Raw genomic sequence first — 26,631 nt, forward strand, 5'->3', positions numbered from 1 at the left:
ATAAAACTATTTGCTTGTTTGTATACCATTTGAATATTTTCTGTGAAAATCAGTGTGAAATTATCTCAGACCAAAAAGAGTAAAAATATATTTTTCTAACTGAAATTAAAAACAGTTTGTTTTAAAAATCGATTTACAAAATCAATTCACAATATACTGCTATCGATACCTACTAATAACGTATGTCGTGAGCGAGTATTTCATCAGTCACTCGTTAACGGCGATATTGCTCTCATCTCTAGCAGTTAAAAAAGTGCAAAAGCAGCAAAGTGAAAAATTTTATAGTGCCTCGTTTTTAGGAAAAACTTGGCAATAAAAAGTCATAATATTATTAGTTTTAAGTAGATCTACCACCGTGGTGACGATTTCGTTATAAAATAAACATAGATACCATTTTAGCGGCAGAGACACACACACCTTTGAAAAATCGTCATCATCGGATTTAGGCCAGGGCAACGGGCGGGGAACACACACAAATTTCACGTACACACAAACGACACACACACACAAACGACACACACACACAACACACACACACACAACACACACACACACACATCCTATAAACACATACACACAGGATTCTAACTTTATAAATAGTTTATATATTTTGTTTTTTTTTTTTTTATATCATTTTTACTATTTGTATTTTACCCTAATTAAATTATATAAAAATAAAAAAAACACATACAACAAAAATACCCTATAAAACAATGATCAACATTCAGACTATAGAAAATGTTGCGGACTGCACGCCGCTGTATCTGCCGCACAGTTTGTACCTCAAGCCGTTGGCAAAAATGCAAATATCAGTTGCATTGCCCGAAAAAATCAAAACCGGAAAATCCGTTTCCAACCTAGAGATAATGGATAAACTCAGTGCAGAACTCAAGCCGGATAAATTTTTGGTGCTTAAGGTAAGTGTGGCTGGCGAGAAGAGAAAGGAGAATCGATGTGTTCTTTGCAGCTGGTATTAACTGTTGTATCTTTTTCAGGTCTCCAAGAGCACCGTTAACTACATACGTTTCGAGGCGGAGCTGGACGAGCGCAAGCGCTTACGTTTGGCCATTGAGCGCTTGGACGGCGTTGCCTTGCGCTTGTCTGGCTTCAGTGACGCCTTTCGTGTGCGCTGCACCGAGACTAAGGATGAGTTTCCCACCCGCCACGACTGGGACTCATATTTTCGGGATGCCCGCAACATGGACGAGATGAAGGCGGGCGAGCGACCGGACACTATACATATCACGCACCTGCCCATACGCTGGTTCTGTGCGCGCCATGCCGAAAACGACGAGCATGTGAAACCCAGCGAGAGCATCTTCAAACGCATCTTCGAGAAGTTCGGGCGCGTGCGTACAGTTGATATACCCATCTGCGATCCGTATAGAAAGAGCATGCAGTCGGATATCAGCGGCATGAGAACGTTTAGCTTTGAGCAGGATGTGCTCTTTGAAGCGTGAGTAGCCGCATCAATGGAGGATTTACTGTAGTCCCTAACTGGTTACATTTACAGCTATGTGCAATTCGAGGAATACTCGAGCTTTGTGCGTGCGATGGACGAGTTCAGGAGCACCAAGTTGGTGCGCAAGTTTGTGGACAAGACACAGGCCATCAACATTAACGTCAACTTTGACAAACAGAAGCATCTGAGTGATTCGCACGTACAGCGGCGCGAGCGCATGCGGAAACGCTGCATTGCTAAGGCTCAGGCTGAGGATGAAGAGCGCGAGCGCGAAAGAAAGAAACAAGCGGAGCTGGAGGATCGCGAAAGGTTTGACTTAAATCATGTTTGTGTACGCAGGCAGACAATGAAACCGAATGCTGAAAATTAAAACAATAGCAAGCCGATTGCAACAGCCGGGCTAACTAGTTAAGCGAAATTGTCATTGTCAGGATAGCGCAGGAAACAGTATCTATATAAAACCATGTGCCCAAATACCAAACCCAAATGCAAGGCATTGGTTCGAGCCGTGAAGCTAATCTATCTTACTTTATATTAATCCGTATTAACGACTGCCAATTGCCATTTCCGTATGTCCTTTCATCCATATGTCTTTTTCTAAACTAAACTCAGTCTTAAAGCTATCCTGATAAAGTAGGCACAATTCGTCAAGAGCACACAAGATACCTTAACTAAATTCAGCAATTACGCACTTGCTTTTATTTGTGTAGGAGCAGCATCTCATCTGCATCAAATTATTTGTGATATAGTATCCAATGTTAAGTATGGAAATATTCAATAGTTGGCACTCCAAAAAACACTAACTATTTCTATTCAAACATATCAAGCATTTTAGCTATAGTTTGGATGCTGTTGAAAATATTCGCGTTGCAATTCGCTTTGATTTGAAAGTTCAGTCTTTGGAATTCCATCGGTTTCATTTTCTGTTCCTTAGTTACCTATCTTTATCGTATATATTATATAGAGCATATCTAGTCGACTATTTATCTTCATCGTATGTGTAATAAAGAGCATATATAGTCGGCTATTTGTGGCAAATTTGGCGAGCTACACAGTTTTCTGCCTCTTCTAGACGAAACAATAACAAGTTTTTAGCAAAAACAAAACAAAACAAAAACATGCGCAAAATTGCACAAAATTTACAGGCAAAAGCAAGAACAATTGAAATTAGCCGAGTTGGAGAAACAGCGAGAGCGTGAAGAGAAGCGAAAGGAGAAGCATCTGAAAAAGATACAGGAGCGCGGCCAAGTGGAGATCTCGCAAAAGATACGCATCGAGGAGCGCAAACTGATGATAGCGCAGCGAAAGCTAGAGAGCATACGCATCCTGGAGCAGGTATTCGAGCGGATACAGGTGAGTTGGGCCACAGTTAAACGTAATTCCAACCTTATTTTAATCTCTTCTGCCCTCTCAGCTTAAACAAAAGCGAAAATCGCATAGTGCCCAACATGATGAGGCGAAAGATGTGCAGCGCGGTCGGCTGGTGGAAAAGTACAAGAGTGCCACGGAGAAACTAGTCTGTGATCAGCGCAAGCTTGTCCAGGAGATCAAAAGCAATACTCCGCTCATGGGCCTGCTCAAGAGCAAGTCTAAGAAGAGCAGCGGCACCGCCGCAGCCAGCAGCGAGGAAGAAGGCACGATTGGTAACAAAGGACATAAGGTCAATGGCAGGATTGTGGACGCCAGTGTACCTGCAGCAGTAGCTGCTCAGACGGCCAGTGCCAATGCGAATGTGGTACTCAATCCGTTCAAGGCTGTAACGGCTGCTTTGGCCGCGGGCGCTGTACCGGGCACAGCTGCGGCTGCAGCGTATAATGCGGAGGCAGCCAGCGAATGGATGCAATCGCTTTCCATGTTTGGCTACGGCATGCCGACCGTATTTCCCGGGGCAGCACTATATCGTGCACCCGGTCCACCGCCGTTTCCCGTGTCTAGCAATTATCGCGGCTTTGCGCCGCGTCCGCGCGGCCGCGGACGAGGTCGCGGCATGCGGGGCAGTCGAATTGGCTACGACTCTCACTCCTCCTCCTACTATAATCCCAAGCACTACGATGGCGATCGCTATGACGAAGGCGATGGCGACGATGACTACTACCATAAGTCCTCGCGCGGCAGGTGAGTGATCTCTCTGATATTGGTTGATCTATTTGTATGCCTACGTATATATATATATATATATTTACTATAGAAATCGTTCACGGTCCAGCTCCTATTCGCGCAGTCGCAGTCGTTCGCGTGGACGTCGGTAAGTAGAACTGGAACGGATTATCTTCCATTGCAATATATGTGTAGTCTAATTTGTCGTTCCAGGCGTTCACATTCACGCAGCCGCAGTCGCTCCAATTACCGCAAGTCCTCTTACTCATCGCGCTCCAGGTAGGCATGGGGTTTTTTTTAACGAGTTCTGTTTTGAATATTACTCTCTATGTTTTGCTTAGACGCAGCCACAGTCGTTCACATTCGCGCAGTCGCAGCAAAACGCCGGCGCAGCGCAAGAATCGCAAATTGGCATCAACTCGACGTTCACGCTCCAGCAGCTACTCACGTTCCCGTTCCCGATCCCACACACACTCGAAGCGCTCCAATTCGCGCCGTGAGCGTCGCAGTCATAGCCGTAGTCGCAGCCGCAGCCGCAGCAATTCATCGAAACGCATCGTTCTTGAGGCTGACAAGCTAGTGGCCTCCGCGGAGCACATACAGCGAACCATTGAGCAGCACACCAAGGATCGCATGCGAGAGGAGGTGCGCGAGATAAAACAGACGTTTCGGCATCAGCGCAAGAGCGACCAAACAGATGCGGATGCTCATACCGCCGATCCAGATACCAACCGGTCAACAGCGGAAGAGGAGATAGAGGCAGACGATGAACGTAAAAGACATGGCAGTAGCAAGCGAAGCAGTCGACGCAATTCTATAGCCGCATAGCATAATTTTACATTACATAAATGACACAGTTCACAATAAAATATTAAGTTAAAACCATGTACATTATAGCACCATATCGCTTACAAATTTTTGTCTGCTCTCTTTTAATTTGCACCAATATTCGCTATGGAATTATTGAATATCGCAGCGGAAATGCACCTTGCACCACTTCCGCTCGATAGAATGTGGCGGCGCGCCCAATTGCATTTGCCCCTACAATGAAACTATCGATAGTCAATTAATCGGTTTAGTTTTATCGATGCCGCCCGGCTAAAAATACAAGCAAGCTGCAGTTACAATTTACAATCCATTGTGTTTTCTAATAGTTCTAAATTAATATAAATCGTGTTAAGCTTAATATGGAGTTGACTTTGCCATGCCAAGTAAATATTTGATTCTCTTGTGTGTTTACAGAATGTGTATGTGTGTGTTTGTTGCCGTTGTTGCTGTGTTGGTGCGTCAAGTTGGGTGCTGGACTAAAACCGTCTGTTGTTGTTTCGGCCCCGATTTCGCCCACCGCCGCCTCCCCCTCCACCGCCAGAGCCACCGTTGTTGCCCCGTCTTCGGCGTTGCTGCCCACTGCTGTTGTTGTTGTTGTTGTTGTTGCTGCTGTTACTACTCTTTTGGAACTGTTCCCGATCCCGGTCATTGAAGCTGTCACCTCCATTGTTGTTATAGCCATTCTGATTGGCAGAGCCGCTTCCATTTCCATTGCCATAGTTTGACCAGGGTGCATTGGAGGCCCAGGGATTAGGTCGATTCGTTTCCTCGCGCGTGGACTGGTCCATGGGTGAACCGCTGCCGTAGCTTGAGGGCTCGTCGATGAATTCCGTCTTCGGCTGTTGCGCCTTGACGGTCAGCAGCGACGGCAGGAAAGGCTTCTTTAGCAGCAGGAGCTCACGCACACACACCAGTTGGGCATTATGCTGGCGCGGCTCAAATCGTGATTTTTTGAGCGGCGGCGATACCTCACTGCGTGCCTGCGCCGTCTCCACGGTCGGCGAAAGAGATCTGGAACGCTCTCGTTCTCGCTCTCGCACGGGTACGACATCACGCAACTCCTCCAATTTGCCAGAATCAATGTACTTATTCAGGTACTCGGCGCCCTGCCGAATGGCGCCCATTAGTCGCGAGTCTGGATGCACGCGTATGAAGCGCCCATAGACAAAGACCCCAACGATCGTCTGGGGGTCAAGGCCGTTCAGCATGCCGCTGGCTAGGATGCCTTCGAGCGTGTTTTCGCTGATTTGCTGGTGGGTTAGGCCGTTACTTGAGTCTTTGGACTCACGCGCCGCCAGCTCGTCGTGTATACTAAGCACGCTCGGGTCGTCGGCTCGACGCGGTCCTGCCCATTGCACCTGGAAATTGCGTGGTATGGGCTTGCTGTAGGGCACTTTCTTCTCGCGATCGCGATCGTTAGCCGCCCTGCTGCCGGCATCCAGATCCAGGCCCGGTATGAAGCCCTTGTCCGCCGTTAGGCTTTCAGTAAACTCCACCTTATCCTCGGGTCCCATACCAGGTATCACGGCATCATCTGTGAGTGATTCATAATTAAATCAATTGTTCTTGCTAGAATGCTTCTAGTTACATACCATATTCGCACTCATCTAGGGCAGCTAAGCTGGCAGGAAGTGTATTCAAATTGTACTTGTCACGCATCAGATCTCCAGGTCGGTTGCGTGTCCAGAATTTGATAGTGTGATCATTAGAGCCTGAGCACAGAATGTGGCCTAGCGGATGCCAGGCGAGTGTCCACACTATGCTGTCGTGCGCCGTCTCAACACAACCAATTTCCTTGTCCGTTCTAAAAATTATACAAATTATCAATTAATTTTTATAGAAAAAGCTCTCTTTAAGTACACACAGAATACCTCTAAATACCTTCTTCATAAAGCCCAACAAATGTTAGTTAAACTATAAGCTGATCATCAGTACTTCTTTTAAATATTTCTATACCAACTAATTAAGTACGCTTATAATTATTAGAAAAGTTGTCAAATTCTAAAAATGTACTTCTTATCTTTTTAACCTTCTATTGACTAGATTATCTAAAACACGTAAGTTTTAAGCCGATCGGATAAATTTGAAATGTTATATATTCTATTCAGCTGATCAGAGAAATACTAAACAGACTCTGTCTTCACGTTTTGCCCAATAGTGGAATGAATTATCTAAAAGTTTGTCAGACTTATGCTATTGTAATATATGCTGAGGAAGGAAAAGATTAAGACAAGTTTTAGAGACAGGGTTTTAAATAACAGATCCCAGGCAGGCAAACAATATAAAAAAAAAGTCCTTAAAAGGGGTAATGCTATGTCATTGTTGATAAAAGTAGAAAATCCGCTTGATAAACGCACCCCACGTTCCAAAAGAGTATGGAACCATCCGAGCCGCCAGAGCAGAATAGGCCTTCGTGTATGGGATGCCAAGACACAGAGCTGGCCTCCTTCTTGTGACCGCGAAAAACTTGCACCTCTTCGCGCAGATTACGAATGTCAAACAGTTTGAGCAGATGGTCACGCGAGGCTGTAACCAGCCAATTGCCATTGTCGTTCCATTTGAGATCCATAACAGTCGATTTGTGGGCATGGCTGCAGGATATGCCAGGGTTTAATGAATCAGTAATGAAATAAATCGAATTGTTGAGCGGAACTCTACTTACAGCGTGGCCAGCGCAATGCCACTCTTTGGATCCCAGATTTTAATGGGCTGCTGGTTGTCCTTGCTGCCGCTGACGATCATCGCCTTCTGTGGATGCCAATGCACGCATTTGACATCCGCGCCGTGACCTGCAACCAAGTGATCAGTTAATGGTTGGACTAGGATGGCGGGTTAGGGTTTTGTGGTACTTACCGCGCAACACTCGCTCCTCCTGGCAGCGCATAAAGTCCCAAATGCGAAGAGTTCCATCGTCGCTACCGCTGACAAATTTGCTATCCGTAGGACTAAAACTGCGGTTGGGGTGTTTGGAATGATTCGGAATCGGAGAGACACAGCGAGGTTAGAAATATGGAAACGAAACACAAATATAATATAGATGTGCGTGCGTGTGTGAGTACGTGTGTAATAGAGAAGTGAAGCCTGCAATTGTAATCATGAGCCTCGCAAAAATTTGACTGCCGGCGCGCTCTTTGTCGCTCTCGCTCACTCTCTCCTTGTCTGCCCCTCAGCAGCAGCAGCAGCAGCAGCAGGCGATAAAGAAAACACTCGAACCCCCGAATTTGTATATAAAATGTTTGCTTTTCGCATTTTATTTGTTTGTTGTTGGCCACGGCGCGCAAATAAAATTGTGCAAAATTGTTTTTGATTTTTTTTTTGTTAGTTTGCCTTTATTGTATTTCTGGTATGAATTTTGTTTTGCATATCTTGACACAATTTCAAAAATAATTTATTCAATTGAATTTAATTATTGACAGTCTTTTTAGTGTTAAGGCTAGAAATCACAGTGGTAAATACATTCTTAGAATGGTTATTATTTTTTTTTTTTTAACTTAGTCTTGACTATTGGAACTATACGGGAAAATACTGCGCGCACGGGAATATTCGCTAGCTAAACAGAGAATCGAGAGACCTGGCTTGTTGCTCAAGTTACGGCTTTATTGAGTTATATATTTGCAACAGCCCCCGAAAGGAAACACGAAACGAATCGCAACGAAACTAGCGGCTAACAAACTAACTGCAACTGAACACACGACCCAGGGCCCAGGTGACGATGGCGAGGAGGAGAGCATTAAGAGATTTGCATGCTAAACTGCCACTGCGCAACTGTAAACGAGCTAACTTTGGGTGGTTCGGTGGTGGCCTCATGCTTGCGGCAACAGCGGCTGCGAAATGGTAAATACAATTGACAATTACAATCATTAGGCAATACCTTATTCCCCTAATCGCCTCCTTGTGCGCCTGATACATCTTCACGTTATTCATGTTCGATTGCCAATACTTCACATAGCCGCCATGATCGCCCGTTACCATCCAGCTGTCATTATGCGACCACACCATCGTGCGTACGGCAATGTCGTGGGCCTAGATTAGGTATTTTGTATAAATTTGCTCTTTGCTGATCTGACAGACACTCACCTGCAGAATAGTCTCGAAGTTAAAGGTGAGGCCATTCCAAAGCGTAAACTCGCCGGAGCTGGCGCCCGTTACCAAACGTCTGCCCTCTGGCGTCCAGGCAAGCGTAAAGATTGGACAACGCATTTTGTTTGTGGCCGTTTTGACGAAACGTGTCGTTATCGCATTTGCCGGATTATCCAGAGAGCTGGAGGGTGGTAGCATCTGTGGCACATAAATGCTGTCCGGCTGCAGTGCTAATCGATCCCTATAGTCGCGCTGCCAGAGGCGAGCCTAACCAACGAGAGTTAAACATTAATTGTGTACTAATTATACTCATCTTGGACACTCACCTCCAGCGCCTTGATAATGGATGCATTATAGTCAACCGTTTTACGCATGACGCTCTTGCGCAGCCGCTTGCCATCGAAGTCATCCTGGGACATGCCAAAGGGACGTTGAAACCCACCAGGCATGAAGGGCTTGAAGTGATTATAGCCCTGCTTGCCGGCTCCATGATGAGGGTGGTAGTGTCTGTAGTGCTGGCCGCCCATTGACGGCGGCGGCATCGATGTGAAATTCGTTGCCAGCGCCGATGGCGCCGTCAACAGCTGTGGCGGCGGCTGAGATAGGTCCATGGCTGTTACCGATTTGAGCGCCGTATTTGCTAAATTCTTGCTTTCCTCCTTTAAAGAAAATTTCTTAAGTACGGATATTGTATTAAATTAGCAGAACCAGTTCTTTAGTTCGATTTCGATTTTTGCAGACTGCTACGATTTGTGTTTTGCAATTGTGTTGAAAAGGAAAAACATTGAACTCAGTAGCAACATTTGTTGCTGTATCCGATATTCAAACCGTGCAACAAACAATTAAATTCACATTAGCATAATTGCAACAATTCATATATTTGAACTCGATCGGAGAAAAATGCACGCACACCCATATACACGCAGACGCATGTGAAACGTGTGTAGCTGATTTTCTGCTCATTTTTTGCTGGTGTGTTCTTATCTTATTAACTTACTTGTTGTTCTAGTGCTTAGTCATTTTGTCTACCAAACAATGTTCATAGTATTTAGCTATTTAATCTTCTTTTATTTTAATTAAATTGGTCGCGTGGATTAGAGTTGTACTGATGCGTTCGGAATGAGTTCTGTCGAACGACTCACTAAACTGAACAAATGAACTGATTCGATTGTTGTTCATTTGGTTAGTTTTATTTTTTGTTCGTTCGAAATTAACATTTTGCTTATCGAACAGAAAGCGCCTTTTTTTTGCCGGGAATCTGAAATGAAAGTAACGAGTACGTCGTTCAACTTTTCCAAATGTGCATTGGTAATAACTCAAAAATAAGAACCAGCTTAATGGATGTAATAAAAAAGAATAATGCGACGAAATTTAATATAATCACACAAATTGTCTCCCTAATATTTAACAGTGTAATATTAATAACAGTGTCATAACATTCATGTAATAGAGAGAGAGAGAGACTGCAAACATGTTTGCAGTAGTGCTTAGCGACGACAACATTGATATGGTTCACTATCGATATAGAAAAATCATTATCGATAACATAACTACTTTTTGGGGTGTACAACTAGTGCATCTCTAAACCGGGCTTTGGGCTAACAACTTTTATATACACCTGCGCTTGCGTTCGTGGGCTCAGTAGGTCGTCGTTCGTTGTTGAGTTCATACTAGCATTGAGTTGATACCATATTATAATTGGCAGTTCAATTCAAATAACTGTGTTGAGCGCTGTGTAAATTAATCATTTAATTAATTGTGTTTTGTTTTGATTTTTGACTTTAAAAGTTATTTGCCTTTTGAATGTCAACTAAATGAAAATAATTTATCTCCAACAGCTAAACAGCGTCTCGTTAACGTTCACGTAAAAGATACAACAAATTGCAGCTTGCGCTTAAATCAATATTGTTAAAACGGTTAACATGCAAACAGTTATTAAGTAAGTTGTTGTCATCATTCCCACACAAATGGGAATTATATTTGAATTGAATTTTGTACTACTGCATTTTCGTTATCTCTGTTTTATGTCCATTTCTGCCTGCCTGCCCATTCCCACTCGATTGTACAATATTTGTAAGCGCGTCAAACAAAAAAGAAAGTTGCGCATGTTTATTTAAAACACGTTCCGGGTAGTTCGATTTGGGATTAAGAAAACTGGACGCGGACCAGTTGTCTTTTTCTACTCAATCTTGTTCATATTTCGGTTTTGTTTTGATCCAAAAACTCGCTTAATTCTTAACAAGTTCCCTTTTCTTTTTTTAAATCATGTTTGCCTTGCAATTGCAGTGTTTATTAACCATAAATATGCTGTTTAAAAAACAAAAATCAAAAAGTTTTAAATTTGATCAGAAATTATAAAGCCAAAAAGTTGCATACTATTTTTTATCAATTTTTCTGCTGGTCGTTTTCAACATTTAAAGTTTTCATTAGCCCAACCCTTTCAATGTAACGTGTTTCTTTGCTCAACTGTTTCTATTTATTATATTATCATATTTTCCCAAACTTCTATCTAGCGCATGTTATTTGAAAATTATTGCCGTGTTGTCATGCCAACAATATATATATATATATATATATAATGATATATTACATATATTATAACTGTATTTATTTACACAACTTATTTAATTACATTTAATATAGTATATGAAAAAGAGCTGCGATTATTTTCTATGATTCGTGCAATGTTAGCTCTCACATGCATCGACTTTTTGTATATATACCAAGTCCCGCTAATTGTTCAGATGCGTTTGCTTAGCTTTATGTTTTTCACATGATTCTTTAGAAAAAGCCTTGTGGCAACAATTTAGCAATATACGTGACTAAAAAGAGTCTCTTTGAAATGGCTTTCTCATTTCCTGGTCGTAATAAATTCTAAATTCGAGAATTTTTGTTGGAAAAAAAAAAAAATTATGCTTGAGTAATTTTTTTTTTCGTGAATTTTAGTCAGACTTAGCTGGAATTATTTATTTAAATTATAATTGTGTAGAGATTTTGATCTGCCAACTTTTTAGAATAAAGATAAAGATATTCTTTACTTTACTTTACTTTTAATTATTTAACTAAAATGCAGTGCATGCTGCTTTAAAAAAAAAAAACCACAGCTTTTTACTTCGAAGACAATGCATTTAGAGTTGTGGAAGGCTCTCTTAAGAAAATGTTTCATAATATCAGCAAAATATTTGCGCGAGTCAGCCAAAAATTTGGCGCTTTTTGTTTTTTTTTTTGTCATCTGCATAATGTTTAAACGACATTTATTGCTTTTGTTTTAAGCTTGAAAATATTTCTGACTGGCTGGCAAACTAAATGTTACAAACACATTCATCTAAATAGACTCACAAAAAAAGTCTTTGTCCGATAAATATAAAAACAAATTCACACCTATGCCAGGTTTTTAGATAAAAGTGCCTTACCGGTTTTACAGCTTTTGACTAATTCTTAAAACTGAGTGTTTATTTGATTTCTTTGAGCGGTATTTAGGCCAGCCAAATCAACGCGAAATCAGCCAAGAACTAAAGTCTTGGGCCAACGCAGTTTTTTATTGGTGTATATATTGTGTGTGCATTGTTTTTGACTGTCGTTGTTGTTGTTGTTGTCGTTGTTGTTGCTGTAGTTGCTTATTTGCTCAAATTGCATAATTAAATGCACGCAGACCTTAACGTGGTCAAAAGCAGCGACTTCAGCAGCGGCAGCGGCAGCGGCAGCGGCAGCGACTGCAACTGCAACTGCAACTCCAATTATGGTCAGTCATTTGGCCATGCGGCTGCGTTTCTTTTGTACAGCTATTTCAGCTGAAGGTGAGGCTTGCGGTTGAAATCTGCCACGCCCTCAAGACCTACATGCCCACCTAAGGGGCTTGCATCGAGCATAATGTGTTGCAATCTAAACAAACTATGCCACATACCCTTTTAGCCATATTTGTACACTGCGTGACTAGTGTGTAGGGTGTTGGGGATGGGGCTGCTGGGCTTATCAGCTAAACAATCTCGAACGCACTGTTTATATAGATGTGCGGCAAATTAATTAACCCACACATTTCAATGCTCACTTTCACACAGATGCTCTTATTGCCGCAGCCATAAAACGGCCACTAAATGTAAACAAATGTCCACCGACTTTTTAAAAATAATATTTCGCGTATGTCCGTCGTCTTTCCAGTCGGTCGATGTTCGAGGTTAACGTATTGCCTTGACCCGCAAATATTTATAAACCTTGGATTGGTTGCGGGAAGGCAGATCGGTATGCTTATTCGTTGTTGAAGAATGTAAACCGCTTTCAATTTTTCATTGTTGGAGGAAAAATGAAAATTAGAAAAACAGTTTCCTCAGTTTTGAACACAAAAATCACGCTCAGTGATATATATGCTAGATCCTTTGCGAATGCCGCCAAATCCCGAAATATAAAGCAAAGCTTTTGGGAAATGATTTATTGTGGATCTCAGTTCCATTCTAATGTTCTGCTTAATAAGGCTGTAGCTAGAGAAGGGCATGATCCACTGGGTTTAAATCGAATGGTATTCGAGATATAATTATTTTTACTGTGTCCTGAATCTAGAGATCATATGCTTCTTGCTGAGGATTGGTCTGGATTGCACAGAACGAGCACCAAATATTGATATTGTAGTTGACTCTTATATAGATGATATTGAACGGTTTTATTTGGATAATTTCAATACGGCGCAATTCTTAGCAAAGAAAGAAAATTCTTTCATGTGTGCCAAATTACTAGACTGTAATAACACCTGTCCAAAAATTCAAATTATCGAGATAACAACTTCTTTTTGTTGCCTAAGTAAGTTAATTGTGTTTGTTTTGACGAGTTTATGAAATTCTTCTGTGCGATTCTTCGGCCGCATCGTGTGCTTCCTTATAGCCGACGTAAATCTTTGAAAAGCAGGCCAAAAGAAATGCCAAATGCCCTGCCCCAATCTTGATGCGTAATTGCAGTAAATTTTGGAGCGTGTAGCGCACGTAATAGGCCCGGTCTTTGACTTCTTGGCGTAAACGCCTTTATTACTCACCCCACACATAATGAACAATCCGAGTGTAATGCGGGGCATTTGTCAAGCCAGGTGATTGATGTTGTCAAATCTCCAGCTCCAGCTCCAGCTCAGGTTGCAGTCGCTCTCTCATCGAAAGACATTACGTGTACTTGCTTGTTTCGTACATAATTGCGGTGATTTGATGGGGCCAAAGAGGATTTGTGTGGGATTTCTGGAACCGGGAAGACTTCGTACTTCGTACGTGCCTCCAGCACTTTAAATTCGGGCACGCGTCGAGTTGACTGAGAATTATCTCAAATATATTATATAAGAAGGCTTCTGTGATTCAAGCTTTATGTGATTTAACCCAACATCTGGTAGACTTTCATTGAACTTCGTTGTTAGAAACGTGAGAAGTTAAGAAGAACTCTTCTAAAAAAGTATCTATAGAAAAAATGTATTTTTAATAGGCACGCATTCCTGTGAATCTTCAATTGTTCGCATACATTGCCAATGAATAATATCTATTCAGGTTGTTCTCATTGTTTTTCAGTAACACTCTCAAGTTTCAAGCTCCAGCTGATATTGGTTATAAAACATTTGAAATACAATGTAAATACAATTGTACAATAATTTTGAGGTCAATATTTAAGGTGGAAATTTCGCTGGCCTTTTGTAGACACTAAATGCCGAATGCATATTTAATGATTCGCCCTGCCATTGGGTTTGTTTATGCGACTCCGTCGTATAATTGGCAATACGCTTGACTAAAGAGCGGGCACGCACCCAAAAAAAAAAAAAATAATAATAAATTAAATAACATATATTTCCATTTCGTTTAGCATGCAAAACGCATCGTCGAATATCAATGAAAAACTCTCTGAGACATTTTGACATATGGCAGCCTTGGCGTCTCGGGCTGTTATCTGTGAGTTTTTGTTGAACTGTACATTTATTTTTGTTTTTTTTTAAGTATTTGGCAACCCTGCCATATTACCGTTATTTATGCGGCTGGCCGTGATGCTGAAGCGCAGCAAATGGCAACTGCCGCTGCAGTTTTCATTGAATTTCCGCTCGCTTTTCCTGCCCACCTGGCAGCCTTTTAAAAGGCACCAACTTCCTGGCACGCCCACAGCCCCTAGGCAATTGCATTGTCGCTGATTTCTTCCTGCTGGCAAATTGCCTGCGTCCTGTTGATAAATAGATTTCAAAGCGCACTAAAAGGCCTTGGCTTTGCTTTGCTCGCTAATGCGACTTAGGGACAAGATCTAATAAAAATAATGCACTTTAGACAGCGCAATTTCAAGTTTAAGCCGCGTTTAGAGACACAGCCAGAGAAATACAGAGAGAAAGTTACGGAAAATGATTTCCATTTGAAGATTTCTTGAGCACATCCAAATACCGAAATCATTTGCTGATTCCATCGAAGTTTTAAACTTTCCAGTTTCTTCGAAATCGTTTTATATATTTTGTATTATTTCCATTCAAAGAGACCTAACACCAAATCAAAGCAAGTCCATATTCTTAAGATCTCTTAAGAGCTTGTTTTTTTATTTTGTCTGCAATGTTCATGTAAATATTATTATTCTCAACGCTTTTGTAAATGTGACTATTGATGTTAATGTTTGTAATGTTAATGGTGTTCATATATATATATATATATGTATATATATATATATACATGTATATAGCTTTTAATATTTTTTTTGTACGGCAGGGATCAGCCATTGAGGCAAATGGAAAACAACAACAATCCGGGTTCGAACCTCAGTATGGATCTAGCATTGTCTAGGTTCGCAGGCGTTAATATCCGGTATTGGGTTGACATATATCTATATTCTATGCATATACAAATCTTTTTTATATATTTAAATATTTTAATTAACATAACTTTCAAGCGATTCGTTCAATATTTGTAATTTTATAATAAGCACAAAGCTCACTTCGGTATGTGCCTAAAAGAAACACAATCTATATGATTTATATGCCATAACTCGCAGTTCTGTTATGCGTCCAATGAAAAATGGAGCTTACTTTTTTAAATATTATTCAGTGTTTTTACAGCTTGTAAAAACTGACAGATATTACGTACACCAAAGCGTGGGGTTCGTTGTGAGGCGTAGACACAAACAGATTGGCTAGTCAATTGAGATAACCTATTTTTAAAACTATTTATTTCAATATATTTCTTTAAGAAATTCATAAGTTAACATTTACACAATGCTGACTTCGTATGTAAGCACAAAATAAATTCGTTTTTATTTTCGTATTGACGGACTCATTAAATTCTTAGGCGCACCTTTTCACAGTCCCAATTATAATGTCTAGCATAGATACATTTTGGAGCGTGTAGCATATTTATTAGAAAAACGTTTTAACCAGTTCAAACAGCCAAATCGAAATCCGGTTCAAAGCAAAATCCTATTATAAAGACCTAGCTTCAAAGTACAGATAACTTTGGGCCCAGTCATTGGATTTATTCAGCCACATTTGGTAAATAGGCGGCGATCAAATTTAGCCCGTATTTTGAATGTGAAAATGATGTACTTTGTCTGTCAATATTTTCATTTCTACGGGCAATTGTAAATCAAAAATTGGTTTGAGCCCTGCTACAGGATTGTGGCAGCTAATTCGAATGGTTAACTGATCAGGCGTATCTAATCTGCCAAAAGACAAATGTTCTTTCTGGCTTGCCGAGTTTCGATCGCATTTATGTCGATCTTAGAAGATTTTGGATTTTCATTTTCAATTCAGATTTTCATTTTTATTGTCACTTTTTGTACATTTGAGAATCTTTGCTAGCTGTTGCCTTAGAATTCATAGCCCTATCAATAACTCCCGCCGAGCTGCATTCTCAAGATATTTCTTCGTGATTTCTCGTGTTATCAGCATATAAAATTGAGTTTTTGTATGTGTTGCGGCTGCATTCCTTTGGCTTTAATGAGCGCACACGCAGTTGCTTAAATGATATGACAGCTCTAATATTGCGAGCAATTAAAAAAGTTAATACAACTGCAAACAGCGACTAAAAACAACTATAACAACAATAACAAATGACAGGCAGACAGACAAAAACCCATCGTGCCCCAGTCTCATCTTATAGTATCTCGGGCCCAAGTCGGGCGTAATTAAAATGTATTAGGTAATTGTGTCTGTGGCACAAATTAACACTTGGAAGGCAATTTGTCGCTGCTTTTAGTTTGTTTGGGCTTTACGAATATCGCAGAAAACAATAACAACAACAAATATGAATAAGAAAGTCTGACTGACAGCAGCTTCGGCTCGCAAAGGCCACTCGCCTTGATGGACGAGCCCATGTGCTGCTTGTTTCTACATTTTACAGCGAACCCCTAGCTTCGACATACACAATACCTTTGTCAGTTTTTGACAAGCCAAAAAAAAAAGAAAAAACCTACTCTAAAATTCATCATTGCTGCTGAGTCAAACGATCTCCGCTCGAAAGCCCTTAAAAATATTTACAAATTTAAGTTTAGTTCAATTTTATGTATTACAACACATCGGTTTATGGCATATAAATCATATGGGATGTGTTTTATGTGCGGCTAATATTGCCGTGCGAAAATAGCTCTAGCGAATGACTCAGTTCTGTGTGTATAGCTAGAAAGCTTGACTGACATTCGAAGATTAGTAAATAATGCGAGTGAGTACCTCCAAAATCACAATCTATAATCACACCAAACTGAATGAGTGTATAAATAAGCAGGGTGAATGATTTAGCTGAGTTGAGCACAAAATTGTATAGATCACAGTTGACTTACACCATAAATCCGTGTAGACCAGAGTGTTGACAAGGGTTTCAAATAGATTACTTAGTAGGTAACTGTTTTTTGCTGATTGCTTGATTGACTGATGATTGATGATCAGCTTGTTTACAGAAGTTAATTTCGGTATGTGCTGTATGTAGTATCTATGTTTGCTGAAATCCACATAAATTAGTGGAAAATAAATGAAAAAAACACATATTTTGCGTGTTGCACGCATTTTTCAAAGTGAACTACTCTAAATGCCAGGTGAAGCTCCCTGGTAGACTAACCGAAAGTTGATTTTTAACACATAAGCATTTAAATGCTTAGTTAAGCCGGGTAAAGCCGCCTATCGTTTGATTCCGACTGGGTCTACCACTTAACATAAGCGCGTAGTTTCACAGATGTTTTGAAAAACCATTCGAACAGCTCAGAGAAACATGACAGATAGTGCTACAAATGTATCTGAAGCTATTAAATTCGCATTTGTTCAGGCACAAAAGTGCTATGCGAGAGGAAGTGCGAACGTCAGTCTAAATTTTAAAGCGTTATCCCAAAAAAACCTATTGAAATTTCTGGTGTCAATCAGAGTGTTGAATACAAATAAAGACGACGAAAATATATATTCAAATAACAAATAATAATAATAGCAACAATAAGAAATATGGATATATGGCAAATAAACGCCCTAAAAGTAAGCAATGTAAGCAGCAACTGTGTGTGTGTGTGTGTGCGGGTGTGTACGTGAGTGTGTGCGAGTTGTAGTTGACGGCAAAGTGTCGCACGTCAATGGCAAAGCGCCGTCTGCACTTGACACATTTATTGGGCAACTCATAGACAAAAGCACAGCTTGAAACCGGCGCCCATTGACACGCCCCCCAATAGCGACACTTGTACAAAGTTGCCAGTGCACACAGCCAGCAGCAGCAGCAGCAGCAGGAGTACCTGGGCAATATGTTCATAAATAAAATAAAAAAATTCACATCACTCGCAGCACACCCACCATATGCCAAGTCAGCTACAGATTCAAATGCAGATACAGATACAGATACAGATACAGATAAAGATAAAGATACAGATACAGTTACAGTTACAGATACAGATACAGATACAGATACAGACACTCGTGTTGTATGGATTTGATATGAAGAGGCAGCTGATATCGCTGATAAGACGCAGCCGCGACGCTCTGGCAATGACAATGCGAAAATCAATAGCAGTTGCATAAACGAGGCAAATGCCGTATCATAATAATTGCCACAGCCTACGGGAAATGGTTAGCAAAATTGTAAATTCTGAGAACACTTCTCGAATGGATGCTACGGATCGTGAATTCTGTATGCGGTAAGAGCTTCGTGCCTAATGGATTGGAAGAAATGGATGGGATGATGTTGCCAATGGTCAGGCACGATTTGCATCCAACTAATTGGATAGTTAATGGGCAGCGATATTAGACAATAAGTTAATTGCACGAATTACTCTCGTCATAATATTTATAATCAATAAATTCACGTTTACATTTGCTCCCTTTTTCGTAATCGTGTTTTGAGAAACGTGTTCCGACATTTCTCAGACAATGACTTTTGTCATTTGCGATGAGACTTATCCTAAGTTCCGGAACGCATCAAACATTAAACAGGATACATGGGAGTCCAGTTCCAGCCACGATCTCTATTGCAGATGAGCAACTGAATTGAAAAAAGCTTTTCCCAAGCAATATGTGCGATTATTTTTATATCATTATGCAATCCAAATATTTACTTTTTATCTCATTAACACAAAACACACACGTTTACTGATCATTCACGAATTTTACAAGCTAAAAAAACTTCTCCGAAATGTCTGCTTGTGCGTTAAATAAAACTTGCTCGGACCGACATTTTTTTGCTCAAACGAAATACTTGTTGTCTATTTCTTCCCCAAAACAATCAATTATAATTATCGTTTGTATACAATTAAAAAGCCAAACAGCGCTTAAATAATGAGCAGTTCACCTAAAAACAAGTTGGGAAAAAATTGCTGAAAGTGGAACTGAAATCACTTAAACAAGTGAAAATAAGCAGGAATAGATATATGCAATAGGAAAGAATGTAGATCAACTACACATACAGCAGGCACAATCAGGGCCCAGGGTATGGATTAGTCGTTTATTAAGATCGTGGTTGAACTTAAAATTGAAGCACAACCTTAATATTTGTTTGTTTTCCGCAAAATGATTTGGCGTGAAAGTCATTCAACTTTGTCCAAGCAATTGCTAAAGCTGCCCAATTTACATAATGCACAATTAAACGAATTCTTAACTCGTGGCAAAAACGCTCAACACCATATTTACAAACTGGTTAAACGCTGCGTATGATTATTTATTTATTTTTTGTTTTTTTTTTTTTTCATTCTTGTGATTTAATATTTTTTCTCTGGCTGTAATTATAAGAATTGCCTTTTGTTCGATTCGTTTTTTTTGCAACGCGCAAATCATTAAGACAAATATTGCTTCAATTTTTAATTATGAATGCAACATGAACTTGACAAACACTTTGTTGACTTCTATAAAATTAATTTTCAAATGCTTTTCCCATAAATACACTTGTGTAGCTAACAACATCGTGTAACATGTTAAATAAAATGCCGCAGCAACAATTTGTTAAATTTAATTTCATTTTTTTTTTTCCATGTCGAGGCTGTCATTTGGTTTATTGCTCACATTGATGCGACTTTGTTGTTGGCTGCCTATTGGCGAGTGCTCCGTTTTGTGCCTTTAACAATAGCAAAGGTTCAGCCACATTAAACAAAATAATTGTTTTGAATGCGGCTAGGCTAGTATTCATGATGCTGTTCCTCTTTTATATGTATTTGTGGCTGTGCATTTGGTTGTGTTTTGCAATCAGATTATTGGCCAAAAGCTGAAGCGCGTGCCCTATTTACACTGTTTTTTCGAGCATGTCAACTTGAAAAGTAAAAGCAATTTTGATAAGTAGAACATTTTTAAATAATTTTTCAGGAACACATCTAGTTTAATTTGGCGAAAGTGTAAAGATAGAATATCTTGTAGAAGGCATTACAGTTGTGACATCTTCGACCCCATGGAGTATATAGATTCTAGATCCACTTGTACAGCCGAGTTAATAATATATCCATGTCCGTCTATCCGTCTATCTGTTTCAATGCGAACAAGTTACAACAAAGGTTGTAGGTTGTGAAATATTATATAATTTTTTGACTGTAGCTAGTATTTGACGTTACAAATATTCTTCCTCAATAAAAAACACACGCACGATTACTTTATTAACATCGCTTAGCAGAAGGGAAGCAGACTTTTATATGTACAAATGATTAAAAGATGTGAGACTTAGAGTAAAAGCCCGAGTTGAAAAAATGATCGGGGAAAAGAGAAAGCAAGATAAAGAGCTCTTAGCACATAGATAAAGGTTATTAGATGGCGAGCATAATAATAATAAGACTTATGTGTTACTTTAAGTTATGAGAATCGAATAGTAGGGTAGTATTAAAGAAAGTTCTGTTATTTGCAGCCTCGTAAAAATGTAGCTTTTCAATATTCGGACATTCGGACAACTGTCAACGATATTTATATATATTTACAGAGAAATTCAGAACCCAGTGATAAAATCAAAAACTGACCGCACACGACTCGCTTTAGCAGTTAGTACAAGGTATATGGTATATATATACACATGAATGTATGCTGACCTTTGGTCCATTCGGCCATGCGATTTCAAAATAACCAAATAATGTATGTAATCAGCCATAAATAGATTTATAGAGCCTGGCTTAATCGCTCATTAAAAGCGGATTCGGGTTTGCATCGGCGCCAACAACAGCTCATAACATCTGGCTTTAGTGCGCATCATTATTTCTTAATTTTCAGACGTAATTGAAGCGTGCTAAAAAATCATCAGCCACGGAAATGGTTTGGCACTAAAACATTGGCTAACATTAACATGACCTGTATGTGTGTGTCCGCGTGTGTGCGTGTGTGCGGGGACGTATATTTTGTATATCTCTCAAACATTTGGTGTTTGAGCGATCTCCGTCGCCTAAAACTCAGAAAGCTCAAAATGCTCATCGTATCTGTTTTCAAAACTGGCCCACAAAATGTAACCAGTTTTCTTGGCGCGCCGATATCTATTTACGTTCAAAAACAACTCTTGCAAAATGACCAAATTCACCAGACATTTGCTAATCGGAAGGAAGTGGCCAATTAACATACACTGTGCAACAGGTTTTATTTTTGTAAAAAAAAAAAATCAATTATAGATTGTTTGATAATTAATATGTATTTGCCTGCCGCACTCAGTTTTTATAATATTTTTATTTGTGTTTATCCCAAATGTGGCCTTCATATCAGGAAGCCAAAATAAATGAAACGTCAATTAACGCCAAATAGGAAAAAAGTTCCACAGTTATCAAATTGAAAATTAAGCTGTTTGATTTGCCTTTTGTTTTTGTTTTGACTTGTCTTGGCTCATTGCAAATCCTTAAATAAGTTTTTAACAATCTCTGCATTAATGATCAATTAGATCAGACAAGCCATTTAGTTAAATCTTATCCAAATATTTCAGAAACGGACAATTTCAAAAGTTCCTCAGACAGACGACATGCTCTAATTTTGTGAAAATAACGTGGAATGCTTTTATATAATATTAATAGTATATCTAATATAAGCCAATGAGAGTTTTTCAGATTCGGCTTATTAGGGCCAATGTTTTTTCTGAGGCAACAGCTCTGAGGTTTCTTATGATCATATTATTTTGTTATTTAGAATTAATTCGCATTCAAAAAGCTCACTTTTATTATTTTAGACGTTTATTTAATAAGTATTAGAGAATCGAGATAGCAAGAGTATTCAATGTTCGGCGCGGCATTATTAATCCCGTTTAGCTTAGCTTTTGACATGAACTGTAAAAGTGAAATTTTCGCAGAAGCCGTGTGCTTAGCGATTTACGACGAGTGACAACTCGAATTTGTTGCACAGTGTGGCTGCTCTTTGCGGCTGCATAGGGGGCAATGTTGATAAACAAGTTTAAAGCCGAAGCAGCCGCGAGGCCAACACAAGATAAACGAGATGGCCAACGGGTGATAGCTAAAGAAAAAGTGAATTGATTATCGATGACATCGCGGCGACAAAAGCTAAATTGAAAACAAGTCCACGCGCAGCGAGCCAAAGTGAAATTTACTTTTACTCGGCCCCCGCACTGAACGGGAGCCCTTTAATTAAGATTTATGTGCTTGTCGCATCTAAGCTTCTCTCTATTTGTTGCGTTTGTTTATATATTTCTTGTTTACTTCCATGGCAGGAATCCCAACTGGTGGCGACGACGCACCAAGCTGGAGCGGAGCCTGCTCATCCTGAGCGGTATTCTTTTCCTGATTGCCGCCACAGGCTTCGGCCTCTGGATATTCAATGCTCTCAAGCCGTTCGAAGGAGGTGCCGGATCCGGATCCGGATCCGAATCTGGAGCCGATGCAGAACCCTCATTGGCCCCACCGGAGGCGACAGCTTTGCATAGCGATACCACCAATATGAACAAGTTGTCTGTTGAGGCTCCCAAAGGAAAGGCGGATTCGGAGGACGTTTGCCTGACCAAGGAGTGCATACACACCGCCTCCACGGTGCTGAGCAAGATCAAGGCGGATGTGGAGCCTTGCGACAATTTCTACGAGTTCGCCTGTGGCACCTACATTGAAGAGGAGAACATACCTGACGACAAGGTATCCATCAGCACTTTCTCCGTCATCTCTGACAAGCTGCAGGAGCAGCTCAAGGACATCATCACCGCCGAGCGACCTGCCACGGAGCCCAAACACTTCCGTTTGCCCAATTTGCTATACAAGGCATGCATGAACAAGAGTATGTAACTGACTGATTCTTAGAATCCTGGAAAATCAATGTCTTTCCTGTTTTGTCTTTCAGCGTTGATTGAATCTTTGGGCGCCACACCAATCGCCAAGATTGCCAAATCCCTGGGCGGCTGGCCGTTGATTGAAGGCGACAGCTGGAATGCGGACGACAGCTGGACCTGGCAGGAGCAGGTTAAGAAATTCCGCAAGGCCGGCTTCAGCATGGACTACATCATTGACTTCTCCATTGGCGTGGATCTGCAGAACAGCACCAAGCGCATTATCGATGTGGGTGTGGAGTATTGAAGATGGTTTCACACCTGATCCGATTTTGGAATTTCTTATATACAGGTGGATCAGTCCGCATTGGCTTTGAGTCGCGAGTACCTGGTTAAGGGATTTAATGAAACCCTGGTTACCGCTTATTATGAATACATGGTGGACATTGCGGTGCTTTTTGGCGCCAACAAGGATGAAGCCAAGACCCAACTACTCGCATCGCTCGAGTTCGAAATTGCCCTGGCCAACGTAAGCACAACCAGATTCTGACTGGCTAAGACTATAACAATATCAATCCAATGGCTCTTTAGATCTCCTGGCCCAATGAGAAGCGTCGCAACTCATCGGAGCTGCACAACCTACGCACCGCAAAGCAGCTGCAGGCTGCCTATCCGTACGTTGACTGGGTGGACTATATGAATGCCCTGCTGCCAGCTGGCCTCACCGTGCAGGACGACGAGATAATCAATCTGACCGTGCCGCCGTTCTTCGACGAGCTGGGCAAGCTGCTGGCCAAGACGCCCAATCGTGTGATTGCCAACTATATGATGTGGCGCATACACGCCTTCTCCATTGGCTTCCTCAGTGAGGAGTTCCGCAAGCGGCAGCTGCAGTATGCCACAGCGCTGTCCGGTCGTCAGGAGCAGGAGGCACGCTGGAAGGAGTGCGTTGATATTGCCTCCGGCAGGTTAGTATATGACCAACGCGCTTCTCCTCTTTACCTATTATTTTGTTAAAATGGTGTGTGGCTTTGGCCATTTAGGTGCTCTTTTGCTGGTGCTCAATAAGCAATTTTCTATCCTTGTTTCCGTTTCTTTTCTGATTGATTTCTTTGTGACTTTTACAGTGACAGTGACGATCTCGAAGCAGACACTGATAGGTATTTAGATAAACTCAACATACAAATTTACTTCATCGGCCGAATACAGCTACATATCCCACAGACACCCACACACGCATACACGCAAAATCCCCAATACATGCACTTACAAACCTATATTGATTTGAATGCCACTGAGTCCACTTTTAAATATAGCCTAAAATAGCTGAATAGCAGGTCATCACAAAAAAGGCCAAAAGCTACCTGCGCAAGGCTAACGCGCTGAATGGGAAAATTCATCCAATATTTCAGCTTTCATCTTGGGCTAGGTGTGCTTTTAAGTTTCATCATTTTGCGTTTGCAGATGCTTTTGTATTAACACCCCATCGTGCTTGCTGTCTGGAATATCCATACAAGAATCTTGAAGCCCCTCTTTAGATTTTTTCGCATCACAGATGAAATCAACATACGCTGTAATTTCCCCTAAAATTTGAATACCTTAAGCTAAATTGATGTACCCTAAACTCTCATAATCGATACGCAATAGATTAAAAATATAGCTTAATCAATTAGCTAGAAAATAGCTGAGTTGGCAACAGACTAGCTAAGGGAGCGAGTCGAATATTGGTATTTTGAAGAACTGCAGAGCTTTTATATTCTGCGGATCAAATGAAAATTTGTTGGTTTTTTTTTTTTTAATTTTGTTTCGTAGGTCCCCTCGTTTGTTAGAGTATGAACATAAGCACAATTTATTTGTTTTAAGTAAATAACTCATGAAAATTATCATTTTCCGCTTTTACGTATAATCTCGACTGTTCACCAATCAAAAATTGCACTGAACAACAACAACTCCTACAACAACAACAACAACAACAACAACAACTGGTACAACCAAACCACATCAACATCGCATGAATTCACAACGATCAACATAATCTAATATCCATATTAAATATAACTATCAGCCTTGGCATATCCGTGGGCTCGCTCTACGTTCGCAAGCATTTCAACCAGGACTCGAAGTCGAAAGCCTTGGAAATGGTCAACGATATACGCATGGTGTTTGACGATATACTGAATGAAGTCATCTGGATGGACGACAAGACGAAGAAGGAGGCCAAGGAGAAGCTTCATAGCATGGCCACGCACATTGGCTATCCCGACGAGATGTTGGACAACGAGAAACTGGCCAAATACTATGAGAAACTTGACATCAATCCGGAAAAGTATTTCGAGTCGTTTTTGAACATGAACATCTTTGGCACAGACTATTCATTCAACAAGTTGCGTCTGCCGGTCAACAAAACAGATTGGATACGTCATGCCCGGCCAGCTATTGTAAACGCCTTCTACTCCTCCCTGGAGAACAGCATACGTAAGTAAAGAGTTCCTAGTTGCACATTTAACCGTAAACTAATCGTATCTTTTGCAGAGTTCCCGGCTGGCATACTGCAGGGCCATTTCTTTAACGCCCAGCGACCCAAGTACATGAATTTCGGAGCTATTGGCTATGTGATTGGACATGAAATCACACACGGCTTCGATGATCAAGGTCGTCAGTTTGACGTGAAAGGCAACTTGCGGGACTGGTGGCAGCCGGACACCCAGAAGGCCTATCTTAAGAAGGCACAGTGTATTATCGAACAGTATGGAAACTATACGGACAACGCAACTGGCTTGAATGTATGTCTGGTCTTAAGTATTCCACTGTAAAACTGGTAATTTAATTGGCCACGTTTTTCCACCTCTACAGTTGAATGGCATCAACACTCAAGGCGAAAATATTGCCGATAATGGTGGCGTGAAGGAGTCGTATATTGCCTATCAACGCTGGGTAGAGAAGCATGGGCCGGAGCCAAAGTTGCCTGGCCTAAACTATACGCCTCAGCAAATGTTCTGGATCTCGGCTGGTCAGACTTGGTGTGCCAAATATCGTAAAGGTAAACGTTGAAGAATATTATGTTAACTAAATATTTTTAAAAACAACATATATTTCACTTGCAGAATCCCTTAAGATGAGAATTACAACAGGCGTGCACTCGCCCTCAGAGTTCCGTGTGCTAGGCTCGCTGGCCAATATGAAGGACTTTGCCAAGGACTTCCAATGTCCAGAAGGCTCCCCCATGAATCCTGTGCAAAAGTGTGAAGTGTGGTAGAGACTACCCGCAGTAGAAATATTATATTTCCATAAAATATATTAGATTGTATGTGTGTCTTTGTAGTAAACTAAAGCGGTATTTAGAAACTCCAAAAGATGTATTAGCGATCGTGCCCGCGTTCTATGGGCTAATCTCACGTAGATTTACCATTACTACCCCTAGCGTATTTATGCTGAGTGAGCATAATGTAAGAAAAATATTTAATAAATTTTGTTTATATGTATGACTATGTTTTCTTGGGAATCTTCATTATACTATAAAGTTAATCACAGCGAGAAACTTAATTTTAGTAATTATTCAAATCT

The 26,631-nt window shown here is 40.7% G+C and overlaps 3 protein-coding genes across 9 annotated transcripts; 2 read left to right on the forward strand and 1 right to left on the reverse strand.

Moving 5' to 3' along the window:
* The first annotated feature begins 220 nt into the window (after nucleotides 1-220).
* Xe7 (A-kinase anchor protein 17A) lies at nucleotides 221-4,448 on the forward strand. Of its 4 annotated transcripts, XM_015171672.3 has the most exons (9): nucleotides 221-319; nucleotides 729-917; nucleotides 996-1,456; nucleotides 1,514-1,771; nucleotides 2,608-2,815; nucleotides 2,877-3,577; nucleotides 3,651-3,707; nucleotides 3,755-3,838; nucleotides 3,901-4,448. In XM_015171672.3, exons 2-9 carry the CDS (start codon nucleotides 801-803, stop codon nucleotides 4,385-4,387), a joined length of 2,373 nt encoding a protein of 790 aa, XP_015027158.1. In that variant the 5' UTR covers nucleotides 221-319; nucleotides 729-800; the 3' UTR covers nucleotides 4,388-4,448. The 4 variants fall into 4 exon arrangements, with proteins under 4 accessions (XP_015027158.1, XP_015027159.1, XP_015027160.1 ...); XM_015171674.3 differs by having other exon boundaries at nucleotides 226-917; XM_002053514.4 differs by having other exon boundaries at nucleotides 226-917; nucleotides 3,773-3,838.
* A 172-nt stretch (nucleotides 4,449-4,620) lies between these two features.
* On the reverse strand, nucleotides 4,621-9,621 carry Wdr33 (WD repeat domain 33). Of its 2 annotated transcripts, none has more exons than XM_032437343.2 (9): nucleotides 9,465-9,621; nucleotides 8,794-9,126; nucleotides 8,465-8,734; nucleotides 8,259-8,410; nucleotides 7,241-7,338; nucleotides 7,050-7,176; nucleotides 6,745-6,978; nucleotides 5,980-6,191; nucleotides 4,621-5,921 (listed from the first exon to the last, which is right to left on the reverse strand). In XM_032437343.2, exons 2-9 carry the CDS (start codon nucleotides 9,076-9,078, stop codon nucleotides 4,864-4,866), a joined length of 2,436 nt encoding a protein of 811 aa, XP_032293234.1. In that variant the 5' UTR covers nucleotides 9,079-9,126; nucleotides 9,465-9,621; the 3' UTR covers nucleotides 4,621-4,863. The 2 variants fall into 2 exon arrangements, with proteins under 2 accessions (XP_032293234.1, XP_032293245.1); XM_032437354.2 differs by having other exon boundaries at nucleotides 8,794-9,141; nucleotides 9,465-9,619.
* Nucleotides 7,885-26,549, forward strand: Nep2 (Neprilysin 2). 3 transcript variants are annotated; one of them, XM_015171675.3, is made up of 11 exons: nucleotides 10,065-10,202; nucleotides 10,306-10,406; nucleotides 22,525-23,078; nucleotides 23,142-23,356; nucleotides 23,420-23,596; nucleotides 23,659-24,035; nucleotides 24,195-24,227; nucleotides 25,133-25,542; nucleotides 25,600-25,850; nucleotides 25,921-26,107; nucleotides 26,172-26,549. In XM_015171675.3, the coding sequence occupies exons 2-11, from the start codon at nucleotides 10,390-10,392 to the stop codon at nucleotides 26,321-26,323; spliced, it is 2,373 nt and encodes a 790-aa protein (XP_015027161.1). In that variant the 5' UTR covers nucleotides 10,065-10,202; nucleotides 10,306-10,389; the 3' UTR covers nucleotides 26,324-26,549. The 3 variants fall into 3 exon arrangements, with proteins under 3 accessions (XP_070063509.1, XP_070063510.1, XP_015027161.1); XM_070207408.1 differs by lacking the exons at nucleotides 10,065-10,202; nucleotides 10,306-10,406 and adding an exon at nucleotides 7,885-8,221; XM_070207409.1 differs by lacking the exons at nucleotides 10,065-10,202; nucleotides 10,306-10,406; nucleotides 24,195-24,227 and adding an exon at nucleotides 7,887-8,221.
* The last annotated feature ends 82 nt before the right edge of the window (nucleotides 26,550-26,631 follow it).

The sequence above is a fragment of the Drosophila virilis genome, chromosome 2 (genome assembly GCF_030788295.1).
Source record: "Drosophila virilis strain 15010-1051.87 chromosome 2, Dvir_AGI_RSII-ME, whole genome shotgun sequence".
Taxonomy (NCBI): Eukaryota; Metazoa; Arthropoda; class Insecta; order Diptera; family Drosophilidae; genus Drosophila; species Drosophila virilis.

Coding starts and splice junctions, on each gene's coding strand:
- Xe7 (XM_015171674.3), top strand. CDS start 714: ATGATCAACATTCAGACTATAGAAAATGTTGCGGACTGCACGCCGCTG. Junction 1,772..2,607: donor GAGCTGGAGGATCGCGAAAG/GTTTGACTTAAA, acceptor CAAAATTTACAG/GCAAAAGCAAGAACAATTGA. Junction 2,816..2,876: donor AGGTATTCGAGCGGATACAG/GTGAGTTGGGCC, acceptor CTGCCCTCTCAG/CTTAAACAAAAGCGAAAATC.
- Nep2 (XM_070207408.1), top strand. CDS start 8,100: ATGGCGAGGAGGAGAGCATTAAGAGATTTGCATGCTAAACTGCCACTG. Junction 23,079..23,141: donor CAAGGCATGCATGAACAAGA/GTATGTAACTGA, acceptor TTTGTCTTTCAG/CGTTGATTGAATCTTTGGGC. Junction 25,543..25,599: donor CTCCCTGGAGAACAGCATAC/GTAAGTAAAGAG, acceptor TATCTTTTGCAG/AGTTCCCGGCTGGCATACTG.
- Wdr33 (XM_032437343.2), bottom strand. CDS start 9,078: ATGGACCTATCTCAGCCGCCGCCACAGCTGTTGACGGCGCCATCGGCG. Junction 7,339..8,258: donor GAGGCGATTAGGGGAATAAG/GTATTGCCTAAT, acceptor CCCCAACCGCAG/TTTTAGTCCTACGGATAGCA. Junction 5,922..5,979: donor CCTAGATGAGTGCGAATATG/GTATGTAACTAG, acceptor AATCACTCACAG/ATGATGCCGTGATACCTGGT.